Source organism: Coenobita brevimanus, chromosome 101, assembly GCF_032717465.1.
Source record: "Coenobita brevimanus isolate Jiangsu-jjx chromosome 101, ASM3271746v2, whole genome shotgun sequence".
Lineage (NCBI taxonomy): Eukaryota > Metazoa > Arthropoda > Malacostraca > Decapoda > Coenobitidae > Coenobita > Coenobita brevimanus.
In genome coordinates this window covers 68678206-68689741 of record NC_137054.1, presented here as the reverse complement: position 1 = coordinate 68689741, position 11536 = coordinate 68678206, and the positions used below count along the sequence as shown (strand labels likewise).

At 41.4% G+C, this 11536-nt stretch overlaps 1 protein-coding gene across 1 annotated transcript in view; it reads right to left on the bottom strand.

Annotated features, from left to right (window-relative positions):
- Window positions 1–5961: 5961 nt before the first annotated feature.
- btv (dynein cytoplasmic heavy chain beethoven) overlaps window positions 5962–11536 on the bottom strand; it is a 228401-nt gene continuing 222826 nt past the window's right edge. Inside the window, exons 65-68 of the mRNA XM_080284359.1 lie at window positions 11187–11396; window positions 10223–10422; window positions 9802–10003; window positions 5962–6117 (exon numbers count right to left, since the gene is read on the bottom strand). Coding sequence (XP_080140485.1) covers window positions 5962–6117; window positions 9802–10003; window positions 10223–10422; window positions 11187–11396 — 768 coding nt within the window. The remainder of the gene's footprint in view (window positions 6118–9801; window positions 10004–10222; window positions 10423–11186; window positions 11397–11536) is intronic.

The following is an 11536-nucleotide window of genomic DNA, read 5'->3' as shown; positions in this document are numbered from 1 at the left end:
GATCAACTGCCATGCTGCTTGGTTATACAAATGTTCCACAACTCCCTATCTCCTGATTAGGATGGTGGACTGCAGGAGACGGGCAACTTCAGCTTACAGTACATTGAGCTCATGTCCAGATGAGGCTGGGGCCACAACAACAAAATCAACATCAAAAACCACAAATACAATTCATCATCACCAAGAAGCAAAGTACCTAAATTTAAGACCCACAGCTGTGAACACAAGAGGAATACAGTTTGTGGCTTCAGCACTGTATCTGTTGGATTTTTGTAATTTTATACTGTCCCTCCCCCAAGATGCAAAAACGAACGTCCAACACTGTATAAAATGCGTAAAAAATATCCCTGAAGTTCCACCTAATACTACTGTACATTTCACACACACACACACGCACATACACAAAAACACCACATCCTTCCAAAACCTTGTAACTAGAAGTTTACAGGCTACTCAGTCCTTACACACATCTCTTATGCTCTTTCAGTCAGCCTTCTTCCTTTTCCAACTCCTTCAGCTCAAACCCTTTTCTCCCATGTAGCTGAAATTTTCCTATGACTATGTCACCTGTGGTGACTGAAGCAAAACTTAACAAATTAATTACTGTCTAAAGTGGTACTTGATTCCAGCCCCACATGGCGTGAGCTCATTACATAGGACACAGAGTTAAGTACTGTACTATACTCCTTTTGCCTACCAAGCTATGCAGGCTTTTATACAGCCAACTGCAATCCCATTATCATAAGTCTACCCAAAACCCATCAGTATAACATACAGCTTCTTACAAATAGTGGTATACAGTTTTGTGAGTATTCTATACTTGCATGGGTCAGCCTTTTACTCTTCTCAGTTCAAGACCTCACTCCATATATCTGACCTACACACAATGCTGTGAATGAGTGTATGGTTCAATTAATTGGTTAACCTGTTAATTACTCTCCTTCTATCATGAAGGGAGAAACCTGTACTGTACACAGGAAAAATCATCTGGTAAATTACCAATATGCTGGGAATCGAGCCAGGGACTCTCAGATAAGGGCCAGGCAGCATACTACTAAACCACGACCAGGTAAAAGTTAACTCACGTTGTCACAATCTTGTAACCAACGTCCCTCAGCCCCCACTGTGGGCATCAAGAGGATGAGTTAACCCCCTGGCACTCGGGCAAGTAGATGCTTTTAATCTATCCCAAGCACTTACGGCAAGTCAGAATGAAGGGAGAAACCTGTACTGTACACAGGAAAAATCATCTGGTAAATTACCAATATGCTGGAAATCGAACCAGGGACTCTCAAATAAGAGCCAGACAGCATACCACTACACCACGACCAAGTAAACGTTATCACACGTTGTCACAATCTTGTAACCAACGTCCCTCCGCCCCCACTGTGGGCATCAAGAGGATGAGTTAACCCCCTGGCACTCGGGCAAGTAGATGCTTTTAATCTATCCCAAGCACTTACGGCACGTCAGAATGAAGGGAGAAACCTGTACTGTACACAGGAAAAATCACCTGGTAAATTACCAATATGCTGGAAATCGAACCAGGGACTCTCAGATAAGAGCCAGGCAGCATACCACAACACCACGACCAGGTAAAAGTTAGCTCACGTTGGTTACAAGATTGTGACAACGTGAATTAGCTTTCACCTGGTCGTGGTGTAGTGGTATGCTGCCTGGCTCTTATCTGAGGGTCCCTGGTTCGATTCCAAGCATATTGCTAATTTACCAGATGATTTTTCCTGTGTACAGTACAGGTTTCTCCCTTCATTCTGACTTGCCGTAAGTGCTTGGGATAGATTAAAAGCATCTACTTGCCCGAATGCCAGGGGGTTAACTCATCCTCTTGATGCCCACAGTGGGGGCGGAGGGACGTTGGTTACAAGATTGTGACAACGTAAGATTACTTTTACCTGGTCGTGGTGTAGTGGTAAGCTGCCTGGCTCTTATCTGAGAGTCCCTGGTTCGATTCCCAGCATATTGTTAATTTACCAGGTGATTTTTCCTGTGTACAGTACAGGTTTCTCCCTTCATTCTGACTTGCCGTAAGTGCTTGGGATAGATTAAAAGCATCTACTTGCCCGAGTGCCAGGGGGTTAACTCATCCTCTTGATGCCCACAGTGGGGGCGGAGGGACGTTGGTTACAAGATTGTGACAACGTTAGATAACTTTTACCTGGTCGTGGTGTAGTGGTAAGCTGCCTGGCTCTTATGTGAGAGTCTGGTTCGATTCCCAGCATATTGGTAATTTACCAGATGATTTTTCCTGTGTACAGTACAGGTTTCTCCCTTCATTCTGACTTGCCGTAAGTGCTTGGGATAGATTAAAAGCATCTACTTGCCCGAGTGCCAGGGGGTTAACTTATCCTCTTGATGCCCACAGTGGGGGCTGAGGGATGTTGGTTACAAGATTGTGACAACGTGAATAAATTTTACCTGGTCGTGGTGTAGTGGTATGCTGCCTGGCTCTTATCTGAGAGTCCCTGGTTCGATTCCCAGCATATTGGTAATTTACCAGATCCTTCTATCATGTTTTCATTTTTTCTCTCTTTCTGGACCCTACGTCACACCACCTTCTGAGTGGGAAAAAAAAAGAAGAATAACAACAGCAACAACAACGATGATGATGATGATGATGATGATGATACATGATGCTTTTCACTGTCTCTAAATATGGTACCCTATCATACACTCAGACTGTTATGTGACCATGATTCTGATACCCTTAAAGAGGCACCTCTCAAAACTGTCACTACCTTTCTCTAGACTTCTGGTATTTTCCTTGTACTTCAAGCCTGTTGGCATACTGTGCACTGCGCTTAAGCTAAATGCCTCCTCACCACTGTACCTCAACATATCTCGCCTAATTCCATCCACTCCTATCAAGTACATTATGCACTCCATTCTGATGATCAGGCTCTGCACTGCAGGTCTCCTGCAGTTCATATTCATACCTCTAATAACCCTATCCTTTCCCTTACCAGCTACTGCCATATTATGAAAGTGATCTCTCAATCTTTCAACTCAACCAGCCTCATCTATTCGTATACTACCATTCAAACTCTACACTGCCCTCGCCTCTCCCCAAACATTTATCCTCTGGCTTCCTACACTGTCTTGTACAGTATTTTCTACCTTCTTCCACGGTGGCCATCCGACTGGTTTCTGATACTGCTTTCCATCTTATACCATTTCAACAAAAACACAACTGCTGCCATTGTACCCTTCTTTATATCATTCCACACTTTCCCTACCCTCTCATCATTAACTCTTAACTATTTCTTCTATTTGCCTGAACCTTAAACTATTTTCAGTATCAAGCATGTATTCCTGTACTGTACATACAGCTATATGATGATAAAAGAGGACAGCCATAAACATGTGGGTTTAAGCAAAGATGCAATTAATGCATTCAAGCAGACAACAAGCTAGTATAAACTTTGACAGTAATGAAAATAATAATGAATATATAGAAGTACTGTTTTATCTCTCTCTCTCTTTTATTATGCTTACCAGTACCGTACGTTGTAGACCTTATTCGATAGCTGCCCAGTATCTCAGGCAGCTTATCTTCATTTACCTTTCAGACTGAACATTACAAAGCCATTTGGGTACAACTGCACTTCACTGGAATAACCATTCCTAGCTTACCTTAAACAGCAACAAGTATTCTTAGCTGACTTAACATAAACAGCAACATGAGTACAATGGTTTGATTAAGTGCATGTTACTGCATACAGTACATTACAAAATTAACACATCCTGGTATATTTAATTCTTTATTTTTTGACAGTCTTAGGTGCAATGTAACACAAGTACCACAGAGATTGTAGTAGTAGTAGTAGTAGTAGAAGTAGCTTGAAGCACAGCCAATGGGGAGGGGAATATAAAGATTCCCCTAGTCTCATAATATCATTTACTTTTATAGGCAATTAACAGTTGTGTTCAGCACGTATACAGTACATCTCTTGATTGACACAGTCGAGTTTGTGAATACGACATTTGTGGGAGAGTCAAATATTTTGCAGTACCCGCTCAGTGTGAAATTCGTGTAACATCTGTGGAAAATTCTCAGTAAAGAGAGAAGAAAATAATTGACCACTTGCAGACACTCCAACACATTCAGGCATAAACACTGCCAATGTAGTGGGACTATGTGAGCTGCGATTGTACTCAAAGTTTATGCATATGGAGCTTTCTAGAACCCAGAATGTTTATAGAGAGAGTGTCAGAGAGAAGCAGTGTGTATGGAATTATAGTGGAGTACACATAGTGATTTTTAGAACACAGAATGCTAGCAGAGTGAGATGTGCATAGTGTGTGCAGTTACATGCTACAGTAGGCCTGGATGGATTTCTAGAGCAGTGAATACTTGTAAAGTGCGTGAGATGAGCACAGATTGCATGGTTAAATACAATGAATGTCCCACGTAATGCTGCTGGGTAAATGGGACAAGTGGGGTTCAAATTTTATTTTGATCATATCACAACAAAAGTAGTTTTTTACTCACACTGTAAAACACAGTACTAAATCTGTGACTGACATGGCTTCCCCAGTAATAAATTTGCATGAATGTTGATACCCTAATGTAACTTCATTTTTACTGTAGTCAGCCAACCATCTGTTACACAAATTTATTTGGCATTAAGACCTAATTGCCAAGTTCTCTCTCTCTCTATATTGATGTACTCCACATAATCAGTTAAGGAGTAAGACTACCGATGACTGGAATTCAGAATGACTTAGAATGGAACCAAGACCCAGATGCCCAAGACCCGGACACTCCAAGTCCCGGACGTTTTGGGCTTGGGTCCATTAGTCCAAGTCTCAGATATTCCCTAAGATATCCGGACAAAAAGTCATCTGGATGAATGTCCGAAACGATCTGGGACACCAAAAAAGGCCAAAAAACATCAAAATGCAAAAAAAAGCTGATATGTGTTCATCCCTACTCTTTAAATTTGCCACGCGGTGACGAACAGCTGTGTTTTGGCGCGTAGTTCCAGCAATGTCCTCTAGAGCACCCCTGCATCCTCCCCACTTCCCGCCTACCTACCATCATGACTGCATGCAAAGGATTAAGTGCAGTGCAAGTAAGAACAGAATGTGCAGTGTTAAAAAATTATAATTCACAGTGCAGAGGATTAACTGCAATACAACACTGGATTACTGTATGTGCTTCAAGTGCATCTTCACCACTGTCAGAGCCATAGAGGAAGCGGGTTAATCTTCACAACGGCCACGGACGTGTGGTAAGTACCCTGTACACTGGTAAATATTTTCCTTACTCACCTCCAATTTCTCATTCTCTGGTTCCCCTTCATGTATTTTATGGTTTCTGTCCCCTATTTGTGTGAATAGGGTCTTAAATAGGTGCTGTGCATGTTCGGTAGGGAGTTATTTAGGTGGCTTTCAAAGTTAGGTTCGGCTGGGGTCTATAAGTACCTGTCCAGCAGCATTTCTGCCCAAGACCTGGACAAGACTAAGTCCCGGATGTTGCTTGGGCTCTATTATGTTGGATCTTGGAGGGGTTACTGTATACTGTGTGTTGTTATCCAATTAGTACAGTGAACTTCCGATAATCCGGCATCTGATGGTTCGGAATTTTCAGCCCAGGGTCATTTTTAGTTTTTGGGGGTAAAAAATTGAGAGAAATCAGGAAAAAATAGAAAAATATCGAAAAAAAGCCAAACGTGGTGCGCCGAACTATCCAATTCCACATCCGCACAGACATTCAGGAGGTCCCAGATGTTCACCCAGCCGGTTGTCCGTAGTGTACTTTATCAGGGGCTGCTGTCTCCCCAATTTGCCTGTTTTCATTATTATAATTTATCATTATTTTTTGGGGGTGTTTTGAGCATTTTTAGGTATCTGTCTTATAGTCCAGGAAATCTGATAATCCGGAAGGTACGTGGGCTACTGCATTCCGGATTAAAGGACTTTTACTGTATTATACGCTGCTTAAGTGGTTAGGAAGAGTGCCAGACCAGCCTGGCGCCACTCATAGTGTGGTGTGGGGCATGGAAGGTCAACACTGCCCACCAGCTGCTCCCGGTCAGGAGACGAGTAGACTGGCACAGACAGCAGCTCCTCATGGTATACTCGAGTTTTTGCAGCCTGCAAAATTTACATATAAAGTAATTTTTTTCAGTTTGAACCAAACCCCACATAATTATACGTCTACACAGCAAAATTTTTCACCATTCTTCATTTGAACTTAGCAATAAAAAAAAATTGAGTAAGGAAAACAAAATTTTCCTCTGCATGGAGGTGGTGGAGGTACCCAAGGAATGTGGTCAGCTTCTGCCATTAAACTGCCACCAAGCACTGTAAGACTGGGGCTATTATTACAGACCTGTTATTAACTGAAACAGGTAACATGCTAGTATTCCACTATGAATTAAAAATAATAAACTTTCCTCAAGGTAAAGAGAAAGAGAGAGATTTCAAATATGTTCCCTCCCTGGAAATCCTTTATCTATGCTGACATGGAAGGCTGTGCATACTCCTTTCCCTCCATTCACACAAATGGTGCTATGGGGGCAAAAAGTAAAGTCAACAGAACCCTCTGGCAGAGTATATGGCTGTTGTGTTTCCACTACCTCCATCACCATTACCCTATTATCAAACATCAAATGAGGCTGGTCAAATTGGAAATAGGAACAGGAAAATATATACGTTGCAGACCTATTAATAATGTCCAACGCAATGGATATACAGCCATTCAGTCTACATGCATGCCTTTGAAATCTAAGTTCCACCTCACAAGCAAGTCATAATACACATTGGCACTCCTTAACACCCACTGGAATTAAACTATTCCACTGACTGCCAAATTAAGAATATGGTGCAACTGATTTCATTAACACTTCCCTATAAACATCATCCAACTGCCAACTTTTTAACAGTCCATGCCCCCCCTTTTTTTTTTTTTTCCATCAGACTCACTTATATAGCCTTTCCATGACTAAAAAGAAGGAGGCTAGCTATGACATTACTTACACTCATAAAAATGCAGGCTTAGGCCCACAAAACAACGCTTCACCAACAAATCACTTGTCACTTTTTACTTCTTATATGAATTCAAACAACACCTTTAACTCCCTCACGCACGATGACACGAAACAAGTCAAAATGGTGTTAGCCTGAAAAGGAACCGATGACGCACTGTGATGCACTTGTCAGCATTTGTCTGAAGGGATGCCGATTAGGCAATTTTGGAGAAAAATATTAACCAAAAATTAAGTTTCAGTATAAAGTACATCAATCTTTGCTGCATCATAGAGGAGGGTGTCCATTTCAAGGCCAACAGTCTCAAATGGTCTGCTTTCTCTTGGATTTCGGTGGACAGGGGGGTGCGTGCACGCGATTTTTGGTGATTTAGTCGAAAACAAATGGTTGTATCAAAATTCTGAAGGCACCACGTGAAAGCTTGTGAAATTCTGCATTTAGGCATACGCTTCGCTCTTGCATGGTGCAGGGAAAATATTGTGGTAGGGTTTAGGGAAGTTATTTTCACTGTGGAAATACATTATTCTCACTGCATTTTAGTACTTGCACTCTCATCCTAAATGTTAGGACAAACTTGCCTAACCCTGGGCTCTTCTGCTCCTCATGGGACAGCAGAGGATTGGATAATGGATGGATGGATGGATTTTGGTACTTTCACTGTATTTTTACTCATCAGTATTGTGTGTTTTTATTAGCTTATCATATAGTATAAACACCATTGAAAATGATGGTGTAAAATTTATACCAATATAATCCATGGGAATGTTTTTCTTTATGCGTGAGTCCAGGCTGCCTTTGCAGCATTTTCTCTGATCATGTCACACAAATTACAGAAAACCTTAGGTGCTCGATGAGGTTACCCCGCCACATGCGGGCCGACTTGGGACCTCCGTTGCACCCAGTGCCGGCCAATTTTCGACCAATTCTTTTTTTTCCAGATAGGTTAGGAATGATGAGAAAACACGGAGAACAACCATAAAAGTACTCACAGAAGCCTAAAGGGTAAATTTTGAGGCCGATTCTCTCTCAGTGGGCAGCTGAAATGTTTGGAGTAACGCCTGCAGACTTCATCAGCCGCTGCCGACACGCAGGGAGTTGAGATTGGAGATCATTGTTTTATTCACAGGTAAGTATCCCAAATGACCTAGGGACTCTCTAGGAAGGTATATAGATGATGTGGGAACTGTCCCCATGCATAATTATGTGCGGGGGCGCATTACGATATTTGAGTGAGTGAGTGGCTTTTTTCCAATAATGTTCATGTAATTGGATTTTTCATTCTTCACAGAAGTGTTTTCCCACACATGTACATATTTTACATTTGTGTCTTTTTTGGCACAATGAATTATTCTTGCACACTGTACTCATTATGTGTGTCTTTTCTCGAACACACGACACATTACACAAGTTATATATACAGTACTTACACTGCACTTATTATTATGAATTACACTAATTTATATATACATAACAGTTACTTATGAAATAACTTACACTAATTTATATATACATTACAGAAACACTCATAGGCATTTTTTTTCGCACATAACACAGGTTTCTAACACTTCGAAGTGAAGGAGGGTGTGATATTCCTCAAAGCATGGGAATAGGTACAGCCCCATGTCACACTCCACACACTGGTACCTGGTGTCCTTCCACTGGGTCCGTGGCCATGCTGTTCTGTGCTAGCAGATGTGGTACCTTTGTTGGGGATTACCTTATGTCCCTTTTGTTGTGACAGGTTTAGGGAAGTGGCATCTGGTGAGGTGCACGGGGTTTTTACCAACGCATGGGTGTTGGAGAGGCCCATGATCACGTCCATGGGTGCCAATCAGCTCCCTACACAGCTCTCTGATGAACCCCTCCAAGCTCTTGTTGGTTCCCGTGGTGCCGGCATGGAGGAGGTGGGTGTTCAGTGCCATAATATCCAGAAGATGAAAGAAATTTTTTTTGTACCACTTCATCATGGGCCTGGCACAGTCCTCACTTGAAATCATGGTGTCAGACTGGTCCACTTGCTGCACTGTTGAATTTCTCTCTGTCCTCCTGCATACTTTCAGCAATCTAAACTAAATTACCAGTATATCAACTCTGTTCCTTTGTACTAACTACAGTGGCAATGCCGCAAATGGCACTTTAATGATTGCAATAAATCACAGCAGTTGTTCATATACTCCACTGCATCAAACCATATGATTTGAGTGTGAAGGCTTTGTCCTGTTTTTTCTTTTGTTTTTCTTTTTTTATGTGAAGAGGGTGTATTCCTTGTATGGTTTGTCTTTTTACTTTTTTATGTGAAGAGGTTGTATTGCTAGTGTGGTACTCAAAGCCACCTTGGTTTCACTCATTCATCACTGCTAATGTTACAGTTCAAATATGGGTCCTACTGATCTAGGGGCGCTGCATATGACTGGATGAACATTAAATATGTAAAAGATTAGTTCTTTTAGAAGGTAACATATATACTCGTACAGGGTTGTTTTTGATAATTATTAAACCCTTTCAGGCACAGACTTGAATCGAGTCATTAAATACCATCCTGTACAATGCACCACGATGTACATCATGTCAGACAAAGGAGGACACAAGTTTCCCGCCAATGTGTGTCATATTTTGGTATGTTTTTTTAACCGATTCGTGTCATGGCGCGCTTTACAGGTTGTTAAACAATCTAACGACGCAAACCACCTGCACCTGAGAGGCTTAATACAGTCCTCAGTATATGTTTAACTTTTATGCTCTCCCATTTCAACAAATATGCTGGGTACTTACTGAATATACTGTACTTACTTTAGGCATCCAAGCCACAGTGCAAAGAGGTGCAACAGTAATGCTTGGAGAGTCATGTGTGTTGTGCATGAGACGAGATCCATCAAATGTAGCTCCCTCCATTTGTAAGCCAGACCATTTCATAGGCACTTTGGCGTCAGGGATGCCTCCACGGGACCATGAAGTGATGAATTCCAGATTGTCCATGGCAGTTTTGTACTCCCTGTAATATTAATGTACATTACTCTTATATGGCAGAATAATGCACCAAGCACAGGAAATATGTGTACATATATCCCATGGCTTGTACACTCTTTGAAATGTTCCTTATATGATAAATTTACAATTACCAACTATGCCTTCACACAAATTAATCAGATTAATTTTTTATTTTACTGTTATTATCTGACTAATGAATACAAAGGATGATAACTTCTCTGACCTAGCAGTTTGCTGACGGAGTGCATTAAGGAAAGTAGCTGGATGGAGAAGCTCAGACAGGTCCAGAGGGTCCCTCAGAAGGTTCCCTTGATCACTCTTCCCAACCCACTTGCCAATTCCAAGTGCTCGCCTTATGATACTTCTGAGGTATTCTAGAGGGTCGTCAGGGCCTTCCCATAACTTCTGCCAACTACTAGGAGTCTGGAAAAGTATTTAGAGATTATGAAAGGTACAGATGATATGGGTGATGTGAATGAAATAGCAAACTAGAGTGCGTGAAGCTATAATTCCCATATCAAGCCTATGCAAGGTAGCTACTGTAATCCATTCTGAAGAAATCACAGATGTCCCTGAATAACACTGATTTGGTGCTTACTACACCCATGGACCTCCAGCAGATCAGCATATATACTGTATATGCTAAGAAGTGGCATAGCTTTGATTGTGTTAAGGTAATGTAAGGTTTATAGTTATAAAACATATTACTGCTTAGTAATGTAATATACTCCAGTTTTAGTTTTAGACAAACAATTTGTGCAGGAACCATGTGGATAGCCCAACTGGGGCAGTTGCTTACCTGTGGTAGATTGGTTTGCTTGGCCAGATGGACTGGGGGTTGATCAACAACAACAACAACTACTACTACTACTCATGATGGTAACTCTCTGGGTTAGCAGTAGCCACTAATTTTTTGTCTGGTTTCTTCTCAATACCCATAGGATCCTTAAATACATAGTGGTGATGAGAACAAGACTGGTTACAACTGACTAGCTTGATAAAGCAATCAGCTGGGTGCTTGTTGTAATGAAACTCATGTTTAGAAGTCAGCTGATGAAGCCACATGTAATCAAGTGCCAGAGAGTTGACTTGAGGCCATGGAAGAAAATTTGCTGAAAGATATGGTATCACAGTACAGATAAGGATGTTGAAATGTGTATAGTAAAACAGTTTCATAATATTCCCACCTCCTGTTTAAGCAGTGACTCTGCCAGCTTCTGCACTTCATTAGTTAGAAGGAGAGTACCACGGATGACCTTGGAAAGTTGAGCAAGTGAGCGGTGAATAGCCTGTACCACACTTATCACTGTGTAATGCTCCAGCTGCACAAACATCTTCACTGGTGATTCACCAGATGACACAGGCAGGGCTACTTTCATCTGAATTAAGCTGGCTCCCTGCATACAGAGGAAATTGAATGAGAAATTATTAATAATAATCACAGAGTATCTGGAAGTACATTACTATATAAAAATGATTAGTGGTAGCAAGTTAAATATTAACTGTATGTGAGAAATCTCATAAGTACCTTTGTGAA